The following is a 26845-nucleotide window of genomic DNA, read 5'->3' as shown; positions in this document are numbered from 1 at the left end:
ATAACACCTGAGTCCTCAGGAATGGCAACGCATGGGGGGTATCATGGGCGAAACAGTATACTTTGTTGTGTCCATGGTACTGCTCATGTCTATAGGCGACCGTTTCCACTTTCCATCAGGTGGGCCGTCAGCTTGTTTGCCATTCTAAGTTGTATAAAAAAATTATCTTGATTAATTCTTGTGGAATTCCTCACGATTATACACCGATAGTGCAAGTGGTATTTTTAATGGATGATAATGGAATGGTAACCCCGCCTGCGCTATCGGTATACACTGGCGGTTCACCAGTGAGAGATGATAGATGAGGATGAAAAGGGCAGGTCAGTTAGCCCATCGTGATGAATACACTTGGAATTCAACATGATGGTTTTCAGTGGGGACCACGGGAAGGTCGATCTGGTTGTGTATATTGCTAGCAATAGGGCCCTTAGTCTTCATTACTAACAATCCCTTCACCCCTGAAAAGGCAGATCAGTTAGCCCATCATGATGAGTACACCAGGAATTCACCACGATGTTTTCCAGGGGGGACCACGTGGAGATCAACCTGATATTGCTAGCAACACCTTCACCCCCCCCCCCCGCAGCAGGTGGGTTACTATCCCATTTTAACCCAATAAAAAAAATAGTTGCGAGTTCCACACTCGTGGAAAGGAATTGTCAATAATGGAGTTTCGCAACGGGCTAATTGACCTGCTTTCATCACCTATCATCCTTCACTGGTGCCCCGCCAGCGTGTACCGATAGCGCGGGCGGTGTTACCGTTCCATTTTCACCCTGAAAAAAAAAAACAACGTTCAAACAACATACAATAAGATAATTAAAGATCAAAAAGTCCAATGCAATGTAATAATACATACAACTCATACAATTCATGCCGGCATCACGCGGCTGACAGCCGAGACGGGCGCGTGCGCACCGCGGTCACTATGCTTTAGGTATGTTCGTGGACAGTCCTGCTTTATGAGTAGTGTGACACAATGATGAAGTCAATTGGGATAAAATATAATCACGTCAAATCGACGATTACCTTATCATTGATTAGCCGTTTCCGGCGGTTTTGTCTGGTATGTTAAGTTTTTTTTTGATGGGTGAAAATGGTATTGTAACCCCGCCTGCGCTAACGGGATACGCTGGCGGAGCACCAGTGAAGGGTGATAGATGAGAATGAAAACAGGCCAGTTAGCCCATCATGATGAATTCATCAGGAATTGACCATGATAGTTTCCAGGGAGAAGCGAGAAGGTCGACCTGGTTGGGTATATTGCTAACAATGGGATTCTCAGTTTCCATTACTAACAATCCCTTTTACCCCCGGTATGTTAAGTTAGGATATAACCTACCTGTTTGGGGGGAAGGGATTGTTAATAATGCGGACTTCCAATTTCATTGTTAACAATATACCCCATAAGGTCCATCTCAACGCGGTTCCCTTTGGAAACCATAATAATTAATTCTTGATGAATTCATCAGGTTCCACCAGACCGCCTGATCTGCTCTTATCCTTAGCTATCACCACTCACTGGTGCACCGCCGGCGTATACCGATAGCGATTTTTTTTATACAACTTAGAATGGCAAACAAGCTGACGGCCCACCTGATGGAAAGTGGTAACCGTCGCCTATAGACATGAGCAGTACCATGGACATAACAGAGTATACTGTTTCGCCCATGATACTCCCATGCGTTGCCATTTCTGAGGACTCAGGTGTTATTCCTTTGTACCCTGTAAATTCATTGCCATATCCCACCCTTCAAACCGAAACACAGCCATGCAAACACAACTGCTTCACGGTAGAAACACGAATGAGACAGAGGTACCCAAACAATCGATTTTTGTACAAAGTCTCCCTCTAGTTATACAGCAGTTAACTGTCCATTGCTGAACATAGGCCTTCCCCTAATGAGAGGGTTTGCCAGCTGTTGCCACTCTTGACAGCTGGATTGGCAACCGCAGTTAGGATTCGGTGATGTGTTAAGAGGATCACTGCTGCCCATCCCTCAACTGTTAAGTTCCTTTACTCACCTCGTATGACAACCACGGGAAAGAAAGGGATGGACCGTTCTATATCGGGACCACACGGCAATCCAATATATTACTCAATCCTATTTCAAATGCTCTCTATTGAATGGAAATTTTATTATTATTATGTGTTAAAAAGTCTCTTATCGAATATTATATTTTGGACAACAAACATTTAACGATTTTTTAATAAAGTTATATAAATTTGGTATTTTATTAATTAATGTACAGTTTAAAAATATAATAATAGTTTGTACGTATAATTAATAATGTAAAAACTGTGGGTATATATACCTGAAAATAAAAGATTATAGTAAGCAGAGTCGTGGGTTGTGAATTGAAAGACCCCGATTGTCAAAACAAGTTTAATACGAGCAACAAGTAACACAGTTGTTAGCAATGGCGGGAGCGCGCTTTAGATCTAAGTACATATGCGAACGTATTGGCGGCCGGCGTAAGACTATTGTAGAGGGCGCCAATGTCTATTACTTATAACAAGCGGGTGGATGCCCGCGAGTTTCCCGGATTGGTTGTTCTATTATGTTGGTAGTAGTGACGGTAGGTTGTACCTTAAGATTTATTTATTATAATTATTAACTTATTCGTTTTTGGACCACTAAAATATATAGATATAGCTAACATATATTATATATTACCCATCCCTACACTAGTATAGTTATTATTTATCATTGTCTTGCTTTTTCTCACTTATTTTCAGAAATTTATTGATATCCTACATAAAAGTATCGTGATTTAATACCACACTAATCTGCATTTAGGTAATAAAAAAGTCATTAAAATATTCCGCAAACGAACAAGGACAATAAACCCAAATATCAAATTCAACCGTGACCTAATTCTATAAATACATAATCAACAAACCGAGACAGTCCGAGAGAAGAACAACCATAACATTGTCACCCTACACATCGTTATACACTGCGCGGGCGCATCTATATAAACCGAATGTACCTCATAAAATGTTTAGTACGTTATCAACCGTGAAACTGATCGCACGTATTGTTCACAGATGTGTGCAGCTATCGATATGCTAGCTTCGGAGCTGTTCTACGGGCATAGCCCACCTGCTAGCTTCCTTACCGACTACACACCTCCTCTCCGGCGGCCCACAAAGCTCACAACAAGAGGCTTTTCAGCGCCATGCTTAACAGTTTTAAAACCTGTACAATTCACATTGAAATCAGCTACACGATCCTGTTTAAAAATGCCCAAAGGCAAGATAAAGAAGAGCGTCGTTTTCGCTGACGACAAAGGCTTAGCGCTTGAACAAGTGAAGGTTATGACAGAGCCTTCCCACGTGCCCCCATATTGGGCCTTAAAAGAGGTCGAAAGTCCAGAACTGGAGAGGAAACCGCCGCCTCACGTTGATGACACATGGGAGATGAAGTTTACCCAGCCAGCGTCAGATTACGTGGAATTTAGAAGAAAAATCACAGAGGACTGTGTTGCATTGGAGAATGTGATAATCAAACAGAACGAGTGTGCAGTGGATGGGACGGTGAAAGTGAAAAACCTGGACTTCACCAAAGAGGTGTTTGTCAGACTGAGTTCTGATGGTTGGGCGACGAGTGAGGACGCATACTGCGCGTTCTTAGAGTCTGGACCTGTAAACAAAAACGGCTCTTCCGTGTATGACACGTTTGGGTTCAGATTGCAACTGCCCATCCATTCGAGGAGAATGGATTTCTGTGTGTGTTTCACCTGCAAAGGTGTACAGTATTGGGACAACAATAAAGGGAGGAATTACACTATAGAAAAGTCTTCAGTACAAAGTGTGCCTGCAGTTGCTTGTGCGAGGATTAATTATGGCAATTCTTGGTCATCGAGGTCGGGCGGTGATGGGGGCACTCCATATTGGTGATACCATACTGGCCTCTCGTCAGTTCACAGCTGTACATTGGTGTTTTCATAGATACATTGTGAATCATTCGATTTATTAGTGCTCTGTGGTTTTAGTGCCATAAAACTTTTCTTGTGCCAAATTCTCGGAGTCTGATCGGCTGAATGCGACAGGAGTTTTGAATAAGTCGTAAGTTAGTATTTTAATTGATTCTTAGTTTTTTTTTTTTTATTTAACACCTTGTATAGGTGTTAGAAAGTGCCTTTTTAGATGCACCAATGAATTTATTGCTATAATAATAGACTCGTTTCTAAACCGCCATTGCTCAAACCTATCTCTTAGTGCTTGAATTCGATTGTTTTTCAAAATTACTGTTTTACGGACTGCTATAAACTAAATTTACAATATATATGAATTAATTCTATTAGAAACTGAGTTCATACTGCTCTTTAAGCTGTGATATCAAATAAAAATTTTAATTTTTAGAGATAGGTTTAAAACAATGGCGCATTCGAATCGATCCCGTTGAATGAATTTGTAAAGCCTCAAATTAATATGCCTATTTTGAATTTTAAATGGAATTAAAGATACTTCTACCTACTCGAGTAATTGAATAATTAATTAGGAGTTAAGAAACGAGTCAGTAACTAAAAAGTGGACCAAAATACCTACACAGTTAGATTAATACCTATATTTTTAACCGCTCGGGTCAATACCCATTACGTTGACTCAAGATAATAAAATGCATTATATACATATTGGGGTCGATCCGAAGGTGTTAATTTTCGAAATCTATCTCTTAATCAAGTGTTTTAATTTGATATTTTTGGAAAATTACTGTTTTAAGGATCATCTGCATGAATAAATACATCGAGTATCCTATACGCCATGCCAGAATATAATCTACCCGTATTCAGTTTCATTAAAATCCGTTTTGTAATTTTTGCATAATATAATCAGAGGGAGACTTTGTACAAAAGTCGTTTACTCGTGCACCTCTGTCCCAATTGTGTTTCTACCCTAAATCAGTTGTTTGCATGGTTGTGTTTTGATTTGAAGGTTTAATTAATGATTATAAGAAACTAAATTTATAATAATTCTGTCTTAAATCTATTAGAAAATTAGTTGAATATTGGTTTTTAGATTAAGTATTTCGCTGTGATATCAAATTGAAATTATAATTTAGATATAGAATTTAAAAAAAATGGCGCCTTCGAATCGATCTCATTGTTGTATTTTTAATTATTTATTATTTTGTAAATACATCAATTAAGGGTTTACCCGTAGCCATATTACGTTTCTTTTGTATTATTTTTTCCTTAAAAGACACTTAGGTGATTGTAATTTTCATGGGCAATTGTTAGAACTAAGTCACCCACGATGTGTCAATGTGATTTCATGGGAATTATGGTATGTAGCTAAATTTTTAGTAGGTATTTTTGTCAATAAATTTAATGACAATTTTACTAGGGAGATATAATGTAGGTACTATTTTTTTTTATATTAATTAATGTAATTTAAAGACATGAATCTAACAAATAACAAGCATAATAATACACACATAAGAGTTTTTTTTTTCTATTGTCTAGTCGTATTGTTTTTATCTATGCAATCGAGATATACTCTTTTACAAAATGGCGGGAAATGTATGCAGACGAAAGACTTGTTCGCGGAGAATTATCTGTGCTGTCTACTGAGAACTTATTGTGGATTCGAATGCGTTATACAATCTGTGTTCTATTTTGATGCATAAATAAACTTCTGTAATAAAAACACAACTGATCTGTAAAAAAAAAATCACATTTAGTAAAGACGCCATTATTAATTCTTTTTACAAAAAAATATAGCTAGATGTCACTAGGGATGGTGCGAATGGTACCCCATCCATATAACAACCTTATTTTATAATTACAAATGCTAGCATGCCATAAAAAGAATGGTGACATTCATACAGTTTGTTTCCTTTGCTTTTCAATGCAGAGATAACAGACTTCCGCTACAACCGCACGCTTCTATTTTTAAAATAGAAAGCACATAAAAAAATTACGTCCCCTTTGTCTATGCCGTACATTTATTTTTAATTCTGTTTAACGCGACAAAAATCTTTCACGTCTGCAGTATTCAACCCACAATGGCTGTCGTAATTTCTAAATAGTTTACGTACTGGCATAATGCCAAATGTTTTCGTTTATCAAACAGCATTGATGCCAGTTTGTTGCAACGGAAATAAATAAAAAAAAAATGTAAACAAATCTATTGATATAGTTAGAATATAGAATTAATTACTTATAATAATATAATTATAATTTATACAAGGTAAAATTCAAATCATTTGGTATTCTATAATTTTATAAAGCAATAGCAACCTGCTCTGGCTTCGCTCGAGTATAATGTAGAATAAATGCGGTGTCAATGTGGAGTGATTTTTAATATATATATATATTTTTTTACAACTCAGAATGGCAAACAAGCTGACGGAAAGTGGTAACCGTCGCCTATAGACATGAGCAGTACCGTGGACATAACAGAGCATACTGTTTCGCCCATGATACCCCCATGTGTTGCCATTCCTGAGGACTCAGGTGTTATTCCTCTGTACCCAGTAAATTCACACCATATCCCACCCTTCAAACCGAAACACAGCCATGCAAACACAACTGCTTCACGGTTGAAACACGAATAGGACAGAGGTGGCCAAACAAACGACTTTTGTACAAAGTTTATCCATCTAAATACCTTTCCAAACTTTATATAATTTGTATAATTTCTTTTAAACATTAAAATTGGTTGTAGAAAGCTATCCGTATAATATAAAATGCCATCGCTCACATTTTTGTGTAGTCCTATAAAAGAGAAACAATTCCATCATACATTATTTTGTTATATTTCAGTGTTTTCGATGAAAACTTTCAGTTGATTTGATTTTTTCCGACATATTGAACAATTATCGTCATATATCAACAAATTAACACCATCTTGATCCATCGCTAATTGTTAATATGCCATAGAGAAAATAAAAAAAATGAATTAAGCGAATCTGAGGCGCCATTTTGTAAATTTATCTTTAAAATTAAAATTTCAATTTGATATTACAGCGAAATGTTTATGGTAAGGACCAATATGAATTAATTTTGTAATAGATTTAAGCCAAAATTATTATAATTTTAGTTTATGATAGTCCATAAAACAATAATTTTATGAAATTATCAAATAAAAAAGTAAATTCTGAATGACGCCTCAGAATTAAACTTTAATATTGACAATAGGTAAATATCGAGTAAGCTTCGGATATCGTAAACTGTTTAAAAATACTTTGATATTGATATATTATTTGATACTATATTTTAACAACATTAAGGAATCTTAAACAATAGACTGTAAACAATATCGTAAATTGATTGCAAGATATTTAATCGAGGTGCCGTGTTTCCCGCCTTTTTGATTACGTATCTATTATCAGTGTATGATGGCATAGGTTAGTTTTGTTAAATGCGGCTCTTATCTGTATACTTGCATAGTGTAACTTTTTTTTTTCTTAACGGGAACACAAATAAATTTATAAAAAAAAAAACAAAGTTGATTTAGTTACAATATTTATAACTCCAGAACGGCTAAACATATAACATATATAATAACCGATAGTTAATATATCTGTTATTGGACCAAATGTGAATAGATATTGTAAGCACAATATATAGTTATCGATGTATATTATCCACCTTTAGTCGTATCAGATCTCGCGTACTGTTAGTGTAGGGCACTTGTTTAATATACCTGTATAAAAAAAAAAAACAACTTTTTGCCACACACCTAAGTAATATTTTTTTTATATATTTTTACAGTGTTTTATTATTTTGTTTACACTGCACTTTTACTTTTTTGAAGGTCCATTTGACTAGCGACGCACGAGACCCTTAGTTCAGGGTTTTATTAAGCCCGAATGATAAATTAAACTAATTAATTTTACTGGCCAGACCGGCGGACAGAAACCAGGTCCGTAGCTGGGCCGTAATTTTGCTAGCTAGATGACATCCTGATTTAGGGTTTGTATAAGTTTATATAGGCATAATACTGCTGAATTATATAGAAATAAATGATATTGCTATTCAGCAATAATATATCTACAGGCTAGGGTTGTTACAGTACATTATAAATGAGTCTAAGCGTACTTTTTGTCCGTCAAAATAACACAAATAACGCACACGAGTCCGCGAAAAGTCCTCAATAAACAAGACGTGGAATTATGTCCCAATGCTGGACATAGTTCTTTTTACGAGAAAAATTTTATCCGAATATTACCTCTCTGGCGAAGCTAGCGTAGAATTGATTTTTTTTTTATTTTTATAATAACGATTAATGAAAACGAAGTAATTGTCATTCAACTTTTTTGTAACAGCAAAAACGTCATGTAATGCAATTGAAACATGTTTTGTTATATTTTGTTTTGTACAGTGGTGATCTATTCTACCTTTAGTTATGTAGGTTATACAAATGGAAAAGTCAGGCATAACCGTCTGTAAAAAAAAGCATTTTTCGGAGACAGAATATTTTCTCACAGCCTAGACAGAGAACTGTAAGTATTATTCTTAATCTAAGTAGTAAAGTTGATGGTCATAGATTAAGAATGGTGAGAATAAATCTGTAACGCCATTTGTCTAAAACTTTAATATTTGATGTCACATTTTTTTAAGCCCATGGACTAATATAAACTAAATTTCTAACAGGTTTAAGTAAAAATTGTTATAAATTTAGTTTATTATATTCCATAAAACAATAATTTCACTATATTTTCAATTTTAAATGTAAAATTAACGAGATAAGTTTAGGGAAATAGCATTTCAGAATCGACCCCAGTACCTGCGATCTCTTTCTACGAGTAAAATTTATATCTATCTACACAGTAAAAAAACGTGGTGTTACTAACAAAATTTAACAACAGATGGCTCTATTCGGAATAAATAAAAAAAATCGGAATTTAAACTGTACGTGATATATAATATATAGGCCCTGTATTGAGTTTTCTAACAGGGCAACCCAGACTTTTCGAGTTGTATGAAATGACCTCCACTGGTTCAGTAAACGATATGATGTATGTAAGTAATTTATTGTATACTGAATGATTAATGTTTGTAATTATATTATATAAGTAATTCATAAAAAAAAAAATGTAAATTGTATAAATAAATTAAGGGTTGGTTTAACGAATGAATTTTAAAGAACTGATTATTTTATTGTTCACTTTACTGAGTTTCAATGTTTGTAATGTATTCTATACTTGATGATTTGATGATTTATTATTAATTCTGATATTAGTTTGTAATTAAAGCGTTCACGCGGATGTTTACTAAAGTGTGGCAACGTCGGAAATATATGTCGATCTTAAGTAGAGATGGGTGATATCCGATATATATATATTGAGTTATTCTAGATATTGATGACTACCTATTGCGGTATCACACATACCAGCCTGATATTCATTACCAGTGGGTTATTCTTTTCGATATTATATTTTCGATAACGGATACTTAATATATCTATTATTGGGTCAATATATATATATTGTGAGTATAGTATTGATATATATTATCCATCCCTAATCTTGAGTACTATAAGTATATTACTATAGGTTTGCATTGACAGTTTTTAGAACGAGGTGTTCTAATATTTATTTATTATATAAATTAGTAAATAAATATTTAATTACTTTAACAATTATAGTATTAACTCAAGTACATACACGAATTCTACAATTAAACGGTCAAGACGAAGAAAACTATTTGGCTGGCAACTTGTCTATTCTATCCATCGACAATTCTTTGAAATTTATAATTACAGAGTAGAATAGAAATAATCTTTATTCAAATAAGTCTTCTTTACACAATCTTTTTGCAAAATTTATTAATTAAAAAAAAAAAGAACTTTAATACTATATATATTATAAGGTTGTTTTTTAAATAATCGTTAAGTAAGATTGAAAGTTATAAATTTTTTTTTAATTGACAGAGAATTCCGATGTTGCCACATTTCAGTAAGTTGATTCGAGAACGCTGTCAAATCTATTTTTTCTTGCGTATCTTTTTACAATATATAATCTTAGTATGTCTTTAATTAAGAACAAGGAATTACATAGGAGTGATAAAATTGTCAATTCATAGCAGGCCAGTGTATAGAAAATGTTATACGGCCGTATAACGCTACCAAATTCAGATACAACCTGTTTGCATACTTTCTACATAAACTGTGCTATATATTGGATATAATCTAGTAATGTAAAATTTGTCATTGACAAATAATTGACATCTCAAACATTTTCTATACACTAGCCTGATATGAATTGAGAAAAATAGCAACTGATGGTGTATCTTTCGTCCTCTTTTCACTCAAGAAAGGAGGTAATCATATGATTTAGTTTTTATTTTATCTTTCCATCTATGTAATTCCTTGTTCTTAGGTTTGTTCCTCAGACTAGATTAACCTGTGTTTTGAGGAACCGGGCAAAGGATATCTGGGTACACTACACAGCTTAGAACACCCGGATTCGAGTAAAATTTGAAAATTTAATTTTTTTAACTTATAATATTGTTAAGAAGACATTTTAAAGTTATGCCACAGATAAGCAAGAAAAAGTAGGTTGTTATGAATGACTGACCGTTGCCTGTAAATTTTTTTGCAATACAATTTTAATACATACGTAACAATGTTTGTTTTATTTCTCACTAGCGACCCGTCCCGGCTTCGCACGGTGCACATCACATTAGAAACCTCTAAATTTATCAGTGTTCCTCTACAATATTATGCATGCATTATACATATAAACCTTCCTCTTGAATCACTCTATCTATTAAAAGAAACCGTTTCAAAATCCGTTGCGTAGTTTTAGAGATTTAAGCATACATAGGGACGGACAGACAGCGACAGCGACTTTGTTTTATACTATGCAGTGATGTACCAAGAGAATGCAGATTTGAATACTTACACAGATAAGACAAGAACATTTTTAAATAAAAAAAAATACTGGTCAGGGATGGCACATTCTATGCCGGAACTACAGGGCAGCTGTTATTATTTTAGTATTGTACCATTGAGGTGGCAAAGAAGCATACAGCCCGTCTGATGGTAAGCAGTTACCGTAGCCTATGATCTCGAGTAAAGCCGCGAGATATAGCTAGTAGCTTAAATAATGTAGTTGCAAAAGTATCAACAGTAACGTGTTTATCGTATCAGTGTATGAGTACATACATACAAGTCATACATTGATTCAAGGCGAAGCATTGATTTTAATGACCTAGCCGTAGGTCAATAGCTACCGCTCAGTTGAGAGAATGTATGAGTGTGTATGTTGCAGTAAATACAAAGAATTCGCCATTTTATGTTGTCAACCGACTTCAATTGGGGGGAAAGGGATTGTTAGCAATGAAGTTCGACATTGCTAGCAATATTCCCTATCAGGTCGACCTCCACGTGGTTCCCCCTGGAAACCATTGTGAACAATTCTTGTTGAATTCGTCACGAAAGAAAGAAAGAAAGAAAGAAAGAAAAATATTTTATTCAGTGCAATGTAAAAAATACAATATAAACAACAAACGAGAAAAAAAATGAGCAAATAAAATGTACATATAATTAAACTTAATTTACCATAATTAAAAATTAACATAAAATAATCATTATTACATCCAAAAATGCACTGAAATGGCTCCACTCAGCTTTAATGTATGTCCTAGGTGAACATACAGCTGGTTTTCAGTGGCACCAAAAATATATATATAAAAAGGGGGGGAGAGAGAGGGCACTATTTATAATATTCATGATAATAATTAAAACAAAATTACAACTAATAAATACAAACCAATCACATATACTAGAAAGAACAAAATAGAATAAAATAACATTAATAAATATAAACATTAAACATATATATACAACTACTTTGCCGTAAGATTTATAGGTTAAATAGTACATAGATAATTCTTGTATAGTTTTTTAAAGGTGAATAATGATTTGGCGTTCCTAACTGGCGGTGGAAGATTGTTCCAGCATTTCGTAGCAGCGTACTGGAAGCTACCACGAAAAACAGCTGTTCTGTATCGTGGACAAAGTAAAAGAGAATTTATTCTTATGTTACGCTTTGAAAAATTTAATTTATCATACAGATATGAGGGCTTTTTACTGTGTATTACGCCAAAAAGCAATGAAGCAAAATGTAAATTTCGACGTGCTGTCATATTTAACAAGTTATTCTGTTCCAAAAAGGGAGTGATATGAGCACGACGAGCAATAGGAAAGCAAAATCGAGCACATGCGTTTTGGATACGTTGTATCATTTTCTTAGTTCGAGCTAAAAGGCACTCCCCAAACACATTATCAGCGTAATTAAACTTAGACAACACTAACGCTTCGCACAGTTTGATTCGAATATCAACAGATAAGGATTCGCGCAGCCTGTACAGTACTTTTAGTCTGTAAAAACAATTACGCATGATATCCAAAATATGTTTTTCGAATTGTAATCTCTCGTCCATAACAAGACCTAAATTTCGTGCATATGTCACTTGTTCTATATGATTTCCAGACAAAACGATTTGTGGTTTACGTGCATTAATATCAGTTACTTGACGTTTGGAGCCCAATAATATGAACTTCGACTTACTGGGATTAACAACTAAACAATTTTGTTCACACCAAGAGGCTAAGCGATTCAGATCTTCATTTATTCTATTTACTACCGACTCAGTTGTATCCGGTTTTACAGATATGTATAATTGAAGGTCGTCAGCATATAAATGATAATTACAATTTTGAATAGTGTAAGTAATATCAGTCGTATACAAAATAAAAAGGATAGGCCCTAGTATAGATCCCTGTGGGACTCCTCTGTTTACAGATAATGTAGCAGAGGTTGACACATTGCCACTGTCATCATTAGTTTCAACATACTGTGTGCGGCCGTAAAGATAGCTGGCAAACCAACGCAAAGCATTATTATCAAATCCATAAAAGGCTAGCTTTGATAATAGGAGTGAGGTATTAATAGTCTCAAATGCACGTGAGAAATCTAGCAGTGTTAATATTGTACCATTACCACCATCCCGCGCAGTCAAAATATCATCCACCACATCCAATAAAGCAGTGGTAGTACTACGAGACTTTCTGAAACCGGATTGTTTTTTAGGTAAGATACTGTTTGATTCGAGGTATCTTGTCATTTGTATACAAATAGCCTTTTCAACAACCTTAGACATAAAAGGTAGAACATTAATAGGCCGTAAATCTTTAAAATCCTTTGGATGTTGCGTCTTTGGAATAGGTCTAACTTTGGCTAATTTCCATAAATCAGGAAACACACCGCTTTCAATACTTTTATTTACTATGGCAGTAATTATATTTAATGTACGGGGTAATGTAATCATAATCATATCCAAAGTTATACAGTCAGCGCCTTGCGCATTCGATGAAAAAGATTTAATTATATTGTAAACTGCGGTTTCAGTTACTGGTTTTAGGGTGAATACAGCAGAACCAAAAGTATTATTTTTAAAATAATCAATTAAATTACTGTCAGCATCTTCTTTTCCAGGAAGATTAAGAAAATGTTGGTTTAAGCTATTAGGTTTATTCAAATATGCGGGAAGTTCAAAATCTTTTTTGTGAAAATTGACTACATTATTTTTGATATTTTTCCATAAGTTACGTGCATTATTTAAGTTTTTATTGATATTATCATTAAAATATGCGGCTTTTTCCCTAAGAATAGCTGTACTAACAATGTCTTTTAATTCTTTGTAGTATTTTTTGTGCGTTTCTAAATTAGTAACTTTACTCCTAGTATGCGCCTTATCTCGCAAATTAATCATTTCTTTAATAGTGTAGGTTATCCAAGGATATGAACGTTGTTTCATTTGTATACGTTTTATCGGAGCATGTTTATCAAAAAGACCCAATATATTTCTATTAAATGCATCCAACATACAATTAACATTTTCATATTTAAAATCCTCCCACGGAATAGAATTAACATCTTCATTAAACCAGTCAAGATCTATGTTCTTTAAGGATCTACAAGTAAACGTCCTGGGACGTGGTTTCAGTTTTCTAACATTAAGAACACAGGTGACTAATGCGTGACTACTAAGTTCAGGAATATAATTTACATCAACATTGGAAACGTTCATATTTGAGAATACCACATCTATTAATGTTTCACTGTGATCAGTGAAGTGAGTAGGCTCTTTAACAAATTGTGTGTGATTAATGCAATTAAAATAGTCAAAAAGTTTCCTTGTGTTAATATCAGAACTGTTTAAAAGATTTACATTGAAGTCTCCCAACAAAACAATATCATCAAAATTACCCAGAGTTGAGATAGATTCACTAAGGGCATCTATAAATGTATCTACATTAAGCCACGGCGGGCGGTATGCCGTTCCAATAGCTAACTTGGTACCATTGAGATTAAGACTCAGCCACATTTGCTCGACAGAAGGTGCGCATGGGTGAGTAATAGTCCGCGCGTTAACTCCTCGTTTAATATAAAACCCAACTCCTCCGCCTCGCGCACGCACGTTAGAGGGTCGCGGGATATGACGTAATCGGTATCCAGGTACTGTGGGTGCACGCGCCTCCTCGCCCTCTCTAAGCCAAGTTTCATTGATAGCAACGATATCCGTGTCATGTCTCAACATAGCAACAATAAATTCATCATGTCGCGTACCGAGAGATCCGGGGTTTAACAACCCAACAGATGGGCTAACTGGCCTGCTTCATCCTCACCTATCATCCTTCACTGGCGCCCCGCCGGTGTATACCGATAGCGCGGGTGGGGTTACCATTCCATTATTAATTGCCATACCAACATTAATCGCCTCTTACGACTTTCACGGAATTGAAAAGGGTAGCTCATTCTATGCCGGGACCAGGTAACAAATAAAATACAAGGCAAAATAGTAGAACGAGTACTTATAAGTTTTTTTATTTATTTTTTTATAACAAAGGGCTCAAACGAGCATGCGTCTCACCTGATGGTAAGTGACTACCCTCGCCCATGATCACCCACAACACTAAAGGCATTGCGCGCTGCCGGCCTTTTAAAGGCCGGCAGCGCGCTGAAAGCTGTTTATTGAAAAAAAAAAAAAAAAACAAGGGAACATTATGACGCGTGAAAAATTATTATTCTTTGTTATTCGTCATTGAACTTAAAAAGTAAAATTGTGTTTTTGATTTCCGCGCGATTTTGATTGATTGATTTGATTTGAGAAAAGTACTATACAAGCCTTGGCCACAACTAGGCATTGATGGACTCACGTATGTGTGCCTCGTTTGCACGTTTGCACGTTCATCCATCAATGCCTCAGTTGCTGGCCGTTGCAGTAATGTACTATTATACATCTTTTTCCTTAGAAACTTTTTTATTGAAATTGGTTAAAATGAGTTGCTTGTATAGAGCGTTTACTGTATTACGTTTTATGTTTTTATTGGGTTTATCAGTTTACATAATACAGTTCGCGGCTCGTAAATAGAAATCAGTTATTGGCTTTCGGTCAATCGACCGTACGAATGATAGTCATGACACAACGTCGACCCAGGCAGCCGGCAGCTCGACTAGTTGATATAGCTGATAATTTATGTATGTCTCGTGTAGTTGCCACGTGCTTTTAAACGTGTAGGGTTGTCAACTAACTTACTTAATACTAGTTAAATTCAACGACTTAACCTACGTATAGTCCAAATGTTGACTGGCCAGCAGTTTGTCATTAAAAAGTAACAAAACTGCAACATTTTCAAAGTTCTTTCTGCAAGAGATACAGTATTTTTTTGGCCACAGCAGAATATCAGTTTTTTGCTCTTTTGAGGGTGAAACAATAAACTGAATCGCGGCCATTTTGTGTTACTGTAGTACTTATAGGCCACTTAGAGACTATTTCTCTACACCTATGTTTAATACAATTTGATATCACAGCGATCTTTATTGTAAACACCAATATGAACTAATTTTCCAATAGATTCAAACCAATAATTATTATATATATTTTTTTTATACTACTAAGATGGAAAAACAAGCATACGGCCCAACTAATTACCGTTACCATAGTAGGCGTAGTACGGTAACCGCTTACCATTACGTGTAAAATATTTTCAATTTTAGAAAAGTGACAACCCTAACACGAAAGCAATATTATCAGGGGGAGGTTATCGAATCGTATATTGTACAACAGACAGGTGCTGGCGGCGTGGAAATTATGTATTTGTGGCAACAAGGGTCATACACGACATGGCACTCGTGCTGGTCAGGGCTGCCTTCAGGTTCAAAGACGTTCAAAGACCTAAGTAGGTACTATTTTTATAAATGGTAATGGAGTAGTAACCCCGCCTGCGCTAATAGTATATACTGGCGGGACACCAGCGAGGGATGATAGGTGAGGATGAAAGGTCAAGTCAATTAGCCCATCGTGATGCATATATACACTACAGATGGAATTCAGCATGATGATCTCCTGGGGGAACTACATGGAGAACGGCCTGATAGGGTATATTGCTAGCAATGGGACTGGTAGTCCGCATTACTAACAATCCTTGTGGAAAGTAGGGGGGAAAGGGGTTGTTAGTAATGAAGACTGAGAATCCCATTGCTAGCAATATACCCAACCAGGTCGACCTCCTCGCGGTTCTCCCTGGAAACTATCATGGTTAATTCCTGACGAATTCATCATGACGGGCTAACTGGCCTGTTTTCATTCTCATCTATCACCCTTCACTGGTGCTCCGCCAGCGTATCCCGTTAGCGCAGGCGGGGTTACCACACTATTTTTATCCACCAAAAAAAAAACCCCCCGTGGAAAGTTGTTGGAATTTTTTTATGCAACTTTAAATGGCAAACAAGCTGACGGTCCACCTGATGGAAAGTGGTAACCGTCGCCTATAGACATGAACAGTACCATGGACATAACAAAGTATACTGTTGCCATTCCTGAGGACTCAGGAATGGCAACCTCTGTACCCTGTAAATTCACTGCCATAACCCATCCTTCAAACAGAAACACAGCCATGCAAACACAACTGCTTCACGGTAGAAACACGAACGGGACAGGGTTGGCCAAACAAACGACTTTTGTACAGTCTCCCTCTGGTGAAATTTGAAAAGAAACAAATGATTTAATGATTAATTGTTTTATTTACCCTTAATTTAATAATATAATTGTACAAGTTTAATATTTAAAAAAGTTCTATTTTTATGGCAGCAATATTTACGGAACACAAAGTTCGTTATACAATATAAACAAAAAACAAAAAGGAAAAACAAAACAAGTCTGTTTAAAATTAAATTTTCAAAATAACAAGCTTCTATATTGCAATCCGCCATTTTGTGGCTGCGGCCATTTTGTATGATTTATCGTCACCTACTTCTTTTACATATTAGCGAAATTGACAATTTACACATCACGCGCCATCTTGTTGTGGCGGCCATTTTGAAAATATTACAACACTGAGTACTAGATATTGTATTGCCGTGTAGTCCAGGCGTAGAACCACCCCTTATCCCGTGGGTGTCGTAACAGGCAACTAAGCTTAATGCTCGAGAGATAGGAAGCAGCGTCCCTCTTAAAACATCACCAAAGGGCAAAAGCACTGGCAAAACCTCCCTTTTGGACAAGACTTATACAGCACAGGACAGTTATCGGTTAATATGACTACAGACTTGTCTTGACTTGTCAACAGAACTACAGATATGTACAGAATTTCAGCAAAACCGATTAGAGTAATTGTTTTTAAATTAACACACAATAATATTGCAAGTAACAATTTGTAAAAACTAACATTTGTGGCATGAACTGTTTCTTTAATGCAACTTAGAATGGCAAACAAGCTGACGGCTCACTTGATGGTAAGTGGTAACCGTCGCCTATAGACACGAGCAGTACCGTGGACATAACAGAGTATACTGTTTCGCCCATGACACCTCCCATGCGTTGTTATGCCTGAGGACTATAGTTTTATGCCTCCATACCTGATAATTTCACTGCCATGGTTACCACTTTCGATGAGGCGGGCAGTCAGGTTGTTTGCCATTCTTTATTGCATATTTTTTTAATATTACTATAATTTATTGAATTACATTCAATAAAAAGAAAAATATGTTACACAATTTAAAATTTGTGCTAAATATATAAAAAAGAAACATTTTGTACTTATATATATATATATATATATATATATATATATATATATATATATATATATATATATATATATATATATATATATATATATATATAGGCCTTTAACTGTCCACTGCTGGACATTAGAGATGGAGATTGGAGATGTTTTAAGAGGGACGCTGCTGCCCATCCCTCGCGCACCCTTAGTCGCCTCTTACGACACTCACGGGAAAGGAAGGGGTGGCCTATTCCATGCCGAGACCACACGACGAACATATATATATGTACTCTCTATTGTTTCCTCCATAAGATTACATTAGTAAACTTATTATAGATACAAACAATTACAAGAAATGATCACAATGAATATGAATAAATTAATAATTTAGAAAGATATAATGACAAATCTCGCTTCAGATGCAAAACCTAACAATATAGTAATAATATAAAAATTGGGAGGTATCATGGGCGTGACAGTATACTCTGTTATGTGCATGGGTACTGCTCATGTCTATAGGCGACGGTTACCACTTTCCATCAGGTGGGCCGTCAGCTTGTTTGCCATTTTAAGTTGTATAAAAAAATAATATGTACTGGAAAATAAATATAAAAAAAAAATACAGTTTTTATTTGGAAATAAATAAACAATATTATAAATCATATATTTTATTTGCTATTTCATTATTACTTACTGTATTATACTATTTAGTATATATAAGCTAAAGTTTGAATCGTTAGCTTAGACGTAATATATAGCAGTATGTATATATTAGGGCAATATCTATGTACAGTATCTATATATTAAATATTAATGATCTAAAATGTAATATTGAAATGAACATAGATATCCGACCGATATGGGCGATATCGAAATGGGTAATGACCTATTTCCCGCTATCAATGTCCAGAGGCACCCAATGTATAGATATCGCATCGGTATCCATATTACCTCGCCTACGCCTAGTTCATCTCGAACGAGCCCTTCATTTTTATAGTATATATTGGATAAATGATATTTTACTACATCCTTGTTAGTCGATTAGAATTATTATGTTTATATCCACTACTATTAGTAGGCGATATTTAATATATCCGTTATCAGACCAATATATATATATATTATAACTGCAATATATAGTATATCATTACTATATATCATCCATTAATCCTATCTATGTTTAGTTGCCATTCTTTTAAGTGTGTTTTACTACTAGTATAGTCTTATACTATGTGGTTCTACGGGGAAACTGAACACTTTCAGCAAAGGAACAGGGAACGAGAAGTGACAAGACATGTCGAGCCTCCTATATCGTCCAGCTGACGAGTTAGTATGGGGGGCTCGAGATTCTTTATAATATTAACTAGGCGATCCGCCCCGGTTTCACACGGGTAGATAGAATTTTCGAAAAAAAAAACGTATGTCCTATGTTATTCGTTGATTGTATTGCTTTGTATAGATGAAAGAATTTGTGAGCGACGACCTCAAATGTATTGTCAAGTCAGTAACGAAATCAGTGGATGCAGGTGGCTAGGGACCGTCCTTTTTCGCAGTCTGTGGGAGGCTATGTCCAGCAGTGGACGGATAACGGCTGACATGATAATGACGATGAACATACCCAGCAGCATGCTCCACGAAGATTGTCTTCAAGTTGAAAATGTTCCGATTCCTGGTAGAACACTTCCCGAGTAACCTATTTTAAACTTTACAAATTGTAACTTCAATGAATTAGTTTTTACAATACAGAGTCATTTGATGATCAGATATCATCATTGGCGTATTTAAGGTCACCGTGTGGTCCCGGCGTAGAATGGACCACCACATCCTTCCTCGTTGGCGTCGTAAGAGCCGACTAAGGGAGAGCGACAGATGAGCAGCAGCGTCCCTCTTAAAACATCTCTAAAGCCTGACTGCGGTGGCTAATCCGCCTGCCAAGCGTGGCAACTACTGGCAAAACCTTTCCTAGGGGAAGGCTTATGTTCAGCAGTGGACAGTTCAAGGCTGACATGATGATGGTGGCTTAGGGATGAGCAGCAGCGTCTTTAAACATCACTGCAGCGTAGCAACTATTGGTGACCCCCCCCCACCCCCAAAATATGGGGAAGTGGACAGCAGTGGACAGTTATGATATGATGTAAATGATGCCTATATCGATGATGAGCCTTACTTCGATTCGTTCTTGATCGATTTTCGGGTGACTGTGACCGTAAACTCTTTGGAGGGCTGGATCACCGCCTGCCCGTGACTACGCCTGTGGATATGGCATGCCACGCTATGCACATTACAGTTTACATTGAGCTCCTTTCCTGGGTATGTTTGCGAACGGCGCCGCGTGAGGGTACAGCCGCCTCCGTGACTTGAACTCGACCAAGTCTGTTATCTTGATTGGCTGAAACAATAATAAGTGCCTCCTAATTTAAACCAATCGCTTGCATCTCAAGCTGGGGGAAAGGGATTATTAGTAATGGGATCAAACAGCACCAATGCTAGCACGATCTCCACGCGGGTCCCCTTGGAAACAATCGTTGAATTCTTCACGATAGGCGAACTGACCTGCTCTCATGGGGGGAAGGAATCGTTAGTAATACAGATTACTAGTCCCATTGCTAGCAATACACAGTCAGGTCGACCTCCACGTGGTCCCCCCTGGAAACTATCGTGTTGAATTCCAAGTTTATTCATCACGATGGGCTAACTGACCTGCCTTTTCATCCTCACCTGTCTCCCTCCACTGGTGCCCCGCCAGCGTATACCGATAGCGCAGTCGGGGTTACCATTCCATTATCATCCATTGAAAAAAAAAATAAACCTAAACATATTAACTAAGTAATGTAAATGTAAAAAGCGAAACAGCATACTCTGTTATGTCCACGGTACTGCTCATGTCTATAGGCGACGGTTACCACTCTCCATCAGCTGCACCGGCATCTTGTACGCTATTCTAAGTTGTATAAAAAAAAGTAAATTGCAAATAAAACTAAAAACTTTTAAGCACTAACCTCTTTCCGGTCCGCTTCCCCATTCTCGACGTCCCCGTTCTCTTGTATGGTGCCCGCGCCGCCCTCTGCCGTCGATATCACGTACACTGACAGTTTCTGCCGCTCGGGGGAGCTTTCGCTTATGTGTTTCTGTGTGAACAATATTGATTAAATCCATATCACGGATATATATCGGTGCTGCTTTGATATATGTATATTGGCTCCCTTTGGATTAGCGATGTATGATATAAAGCAATATATATATATATATATATATATATATATATATATATATATATATATGGTGCAATAACGTATATATTAAAAGTATATTGTCCAAAAAATAATATTGGATAACAGAATTTTAACATATTCGAAAATAGATATCTGACCGATATGGGCGATATTGGAATGGATCAATGTACAGGGGTACCCAATATATAGATATCGGATCGGTATCAATATTTGAGTATTACAGGGTAGATTAGGTTTTTTTTATACAACTCTAAGTTGGCAAACAAGCTGACGGCCCACCCGATGGAAAGTGGTAACCGTCGCCTAAAGACATGAGCAGTACCGTGGACATAACAGAGTATACTGTTTCGCCCATGATACCCCCCATGCGTTGCCATTCCTGAGGACTCAGGTGTTATTCCTCTGTACCCTGTAAATTCACGCCACATCCCACCCTTCAAACCGAAACACAGCCTAACTTCTTCAATCCTTCAATCAATCCTAACAATCCCCCCCCCCCAAATCCGTATTACCAATGCCTACTCTAAATGTTGATGGCGGACCCACTTTAATATCTATATCTGATATATAATGGCTGAACTCACAAAACTACTCAACCGATTTAAAAAATTCTTTCACCTACAGAAAGCTACACTATCAGGGAGTAATATGGGCTATATTTTATTTTAACAAAAAGTCGTGCGACGCCTGGTCGCGTCGCTTAGTTAGTTACCTTATAAAACTCCAGTAGTTCGGCTTTGGTAATCGTATTCAATTGTTCCACTTCGACTCGGGGCCGGTCGAAGTTGTATACCTGAAAATAAATATACCATTTAGACCTTTGTAATGTAATGTAACGTAAATTGGACTCTATTTCCAACGCTTAGTCTCTCATTTGGGCCGTGGTGCATATGAGTCGTGACTAGTACAGTCAGCCCAGCTCCGCCCAGAAGCGCAGAAGCTTCCTGGGATCTTCACAGGCCTCACGGAGCGACCTCACCGTTCCGAGGATTTCTAAACGTTGAGGGGCCAAAGCTTCACATTCCAGGAATACGTTAGCAGCCGTTTCTTCAAAACAGCCTCGATATAGAGGGCTGTCTTAAACCCTTAGATCATTAGCCTTGTTTAAACCTATAGTTTTTAAAGTGGTTCAGGGGGGGACCACCCCCAGGGATCCACGAGAGACTCCACAGGGGTCTATGTTTTTTTTTTATTGGATGAAAATGGAATGGTAACCCCGCCTGCGCTAATGGAATACGCTGGCGGGGCACCAGTGAAGGGTGATAGATGAGAATGAGAACAGGCCAGTTAGCCCATCATGATAAATTGATCAGGAATTAACCATGATAGTTTCCAGGGGGAACCGCGAGGAAGTCGACCTGGTTGGGTATATTGCTAGCAATGGGATTCTCAGTCTCCATTACTAACAATCCCTTTCCCCCCACAGGGGTCTATGTTGGCGTGACAAAAAAAATGAGGATTCACAATTATGTTGTATAAAGACAAAAATAACCCCCGGCAGAAGCACAGTCGGCCGGGGTTAAGGTTTCTATTATTACTTCTCCATTATTGTCTTATTAAAGGAATGAGAATGAATTTGGAGAGGATGGATGAAAGAAGAATTACGAAAGAGATTTATCGAGCAAGAATGAATGGAGATGTCGGTAGGGGCCGCCCTAGATGGACGTATGTCGACCAAATAGGCGACGTGCTGAAGAAGGGCCAAGTTAAAAGTACCCGTAACCGGCGAGCGTGTATGACAAGATTGATGAATGTGGAAGAAGCGAAAGAGGTTTGTTTGTATCGAAGCATTTGGCGTTCCATTGTTTCTGCCTACCGTAATGGGAGACAGGTGTGACAGATATGTATGTATGTATGTATGTCTTATTAAAATGTTGGATTTTTTAAGTTTTAGCTAGTGCATTAGTAAATCTGTAAAGCTCGTTAAAACATGCATTGAAATATTATAAATAAACTAGCTGACTCGACAAACGTTGTTTTACCATATACGTTATTTCTATTACTATACATGAAAATATATCGTACTACAATTATTACATTCGATTGCCATCTTGCAACCCTATTGCGGCATATAAAAATCGCGATTAAACAACAGGGCTCGATGGTAAAAGCGTGAAAATTTGTATTTGTATGTATTTTTCAATGCTTAGTCATAATAAAATAAAAATAAAAAAAATTGTTAAAAAAATAAATAAAAAATATTCAGGGGTGGGTCACCCTTATCATTGAGGTATATGAAAAATAGATGTCGACCGATTCTCAGACCTACCCGATATGCACATAAAATTTCATAAAAATCGGTAAAGCCGTTTCGGAGGAGTTTGGTAACAAACACCGCGACACGAGAATTTTATATATAACAATCGAATCGAGAGCACAGACCTGAGCGGTGATCTCCCCCCACAGTTGCGAGGCGCGCGCCGACATCCGCTTCGGCTTCTCCAACTTCTGTGCAGCGAGGGCTGCCCTGTGCTTCAGGAACTCTTCCTCAGACATGTCCTCCAGGTACGACTGTGGACACACGTGGAAATGGAATGCTGGCCTCGTTTACGTTAACGGCTTGATTATGACTTTACCAGAGGGAGACTTTGTACAAAAGTCGATTGCTTGGGTACCTCTGTCTCATTCGTGTTTCTACCGTGAATCAGTTGTGTTTGCATGGCTGTGTTACGGTTTGAGGGGTGGGATATGGCGTGAATTTACATGGTACAGAGGAATAACACCTGAGTCCTCAGGGATGGCAACGCATTGGGGGTATCATGGGCGAAACGGTACACTCTGTTATGTCCACGGTACTGCTCATGTGTATAGGCGACGGTTACCACTTTCCATCAAGTGGGCCGTCAGCTTGTTTGACATTCTAAGTTGTAAAAAAAAATATTTGTTATTGGACCGGTATATAGATATTGCAACTAAAATATATAAATATTGCTATATATTACACACTTTTTCCGACATCCTCAACATACGTCGTCATATTTTAACCATATTTACACAAGAACCTTGAAGAATTAAACACCTGAATCTTCATCAGGAATCACTGTGTTCGGAAATCCATCCGAGTGGTTTTCGAGATTATCGTGAACGTACAGACAAACAAACGCAGCTGGGACTTTGTCTTATAATATGTAGTGGTTCTTTTTTGATGGGTGAAAATGGTATGGTAACCCCGCCTGCGCTAACGTGATACGCTGGCGGAGCACCAGTGAAGGGTGATAGATGAGAATGAAAACAGGCCAATTAGCCCATCATGATGAATTCATCAGGAGTTAACCATGATAGTTTCCAAGGAGACCGCGAGGAGGTCGATCTGGACCTGGATTCTCAGTCTCTATTACTAACAATCCCTTTCTCCCAATATGTAGTGGTTTGGTGATGGCTCGACCTAAGCCACGGTTTACCTGCGAGCCGGCGAGGAAGGCGTCGATCCTGCGCTCGAGGTAGGCCGGGTGGCGGTCGCTCTGCACGATCACGCGTAACCCTTGGACGCCGTTCGAGCGCCGCACCCCGCTGAAGACTATGTAGCCGAGTTGCTCCTGTAAAGAGGAGAGGACATTTGATTTGTTTTTTTTTTAAACCGGTTTAAAAAACAAGGTAGTTTTCAATTCGGCTGAATTTCATTTTTACGTTTGTCACCACATAACTCCTTCAATTGTGAACCGATTCGGATTTTTTTCACCTAAAATCGTGTTTCCCAACGTGGGGCCCACGCCCCACAGGGGGGCAATTTGATAGTTAGGGGAGGCAATTAAAAAATGGACTAAAAAATAATGCAATTAAAAAAGCCATTTAAATGCAACGCTACTAGTAGATATCGGTGCCAAATTTAACAACAAAAAAAAAGTAAAACAAAAAAAATGCTGTAAATATTTATTAGGTATAATTTCGTTTGACGTTACCAAAATATCAACTGGGCAATTAGAGTCGTCGAGTAAACTTTGTCGGGAAAAATTATGTATGGGGGCGTAAAAATTTTGGAAATGTTCAAGTGGGGCGTGGCATAAAAAAGGTTGGGAAATTGCTCTAAAAAGATATAATTACACATTGGTCTCATACAAGTTTAATCAAAATCGATTCAGCGTTTAGTTTTAAGATCAAAACACAACCACAACACTAATAACCGATTTCGATGTGGTATTTTTTTTAATGGATCATAATGATATGGTAACCCCGCCTGCGCTTTTGGGGGCAAAGGGATTGTTAGTAATGGGGTCAAATAGCTCAATTACTAGCAATATACCCTGTCAGGTCGACCTCCACGTGGTTCCCCCTGGAAACCATCGTGACTAATTCTAGTTTAATTCGTCACGGTGGGCTAACTGACTTACTTTCATCTTCATCTGTCATCTCTCACTGGTGCCCCGCCAGTGTATACCAATAGCGCAGACGGGGTTACCATACCATTATTACCCTTTAAAAAAAAAACCCCGCTTGCGCTATCGGTATACGCTGGCGAGGTACCAGGGACACATGACAGGTGAGGATGTAAAGGTAGGTCAGTTGGCTCATCGTGATAAATACACGTGGAATTCAGCACGATGGTTTCCAGGGGGAGCCACGTGGAGGGCGACCTAATAGGGCGTATTGCTAGAAATGGGGCTGTCAAACAGCATTGCTAACAATCCCTTTCCACCCTCGATATGGTATTATGTATTAATTAGGTAAATATAATGTAATTATTTATATTTATAATAAGTTTACTATTGTAATCTTTTGGAGGAAACAAATAAAGAGTATCTATCTATCTATCTATCTATCTATCTAATCTATTCTCTTTATAGCTATAAATAGATAATATATATTTCTCAAACACGCTTGGAAATGTGAGCATTATTTAGACAATCTTCTTCGAGATAAATCAAAATTGCCGTACTGGCCAGATATACGCGGGCAGCGGCCGGCAAAAGTTGTATGAAAATCCATATCTGTCGTGTTTTGCGGCCAGATAAATTACTATGTAAACTCATATCTGTCCAGTAATTTAAAAATGGAATGACCTTTTACTTCGAAACATGGCTGCCAAGAAGATAACTAATAAAAGGTTTTATTTAAATTTCAAACTGGCTTGCAAATATAATGCTGTTTATTGAAAAAAAAAAAACAAAGGAACAATATGGCGCGTAAAAGATTATTATTGTACGTTATTCGTCATTGAATTTAAAAAGTAAAATTGTGTTTTTGATTTCCGCGCATTGTTTGAGAAAAGTACTATACAAGCCTTGGCTACAACTAGGCATTGATAGACTCACGTATGTGTACCTCGGCTACTCCTCGGCCCACATTTGTACGTTCGTCCATCAATGCCTCAGTTGCTGGCCGCTGCAGTAATGTACTATTTTATAGCCTGGGGGGGCCTGGATTCCTGAGATCCGATCTAGTTTAGGGTCCAGTCGCCCACAAGTTTTACAGACCATTGTAATCATACATACATATATGGTTGTATTTTTTTCTCATGTAACTGTATTTTTTGTAAAATATCGTATTGTCTAAACGACGCATACGGAAAACCCTTTACATAAAATGCAAAAATAATAAAATTTAAATGTAATTTGATTTGAGTTTGTAATCGACTTTTTTTATA

At 37.1% G+C, this 26845-nt stretch overlaps 2 protein-coding genes across 5 annotated transcripts in view; one reads left to right on the top strand and one right to left on the bottom strand.

The window, feature by feature from the left end:
- Window positions 1–10599, top strand: part of LOC113510529 (protein phosphatase 1 regulatory subunit 3C) — a 28735-nt gene extending 18136 nt beyond the window's left edge. For both annotated transcript variants that reach the window (XM_031910636.2, XM_031910637.2), the window contains one exon: window positions 3053–10599. In XM_031910636.2, the coding sequence (XP_031766496.2) occupies window positions 3053–3904 (852 nt within the window). In that variant the 3' untranslated portion in view covers window positions 3905–10599. The remainder of the gene's footprint in view (window positions 1–3052) is intronic.
- Window positions 10600–18683: 8084 nt separating this feature from the next.
- The window catches only part of LOC113523152 (insulin-degrading enzyme), a 29472-nt gene continuing 21310 nt past the window's right edge, over window positions 18684–26845 (bottom strand). For all 3 annotated transcript variants that reach the window (XM_052901267.1, XM_052901268.1, XM_052901269.1), the window contains exons 22-26: window positions 24666–24800; window positions 23647–23775; window positions 21977–22057; window positions 21031–21159; window positions 18684–20420 (exon numbers count right to left, since the gene is read on the bottom strand). In XM_052901267.1, coding sequence (XP_052757227.1) covers window positions 20313–20420; window positions 21031–21159; window positions 21977–22057; window positions 23647–23775; window positions 24666–24800 — 582 coding nt within the window. In that variant the 3' untranslated portion in view covers window positions 18684–20312. The remainder of the gene's footprint in view (window positions 20421–21030; window positions 21160–21976; window positions 22058–23646; window positions 23776–24665; window positions 24801–26845) is intronic.

Source organism: Galleria mellonella, unplaced genomic scaffold (assembly GCF_026898425.1).
Source record: "Galleria mellonella isolate WM207_F2 unplaced genomic scaffold, CSIRO_AGI_GalMel_v1 utg778, whole genome shotgun sequence".
In the NCBI taxonomy this organism is placed as follows: Eukaryota; Metazoa; Arthropoda; class Insecta; order Lepidoptera; family Pyralidae; genus Galleria; species Galleria mellonella.
Note: the sequence above shows the minus strand (reverse complement) of the source record. Positions and strands in the feature narration are given on the sequence as shown.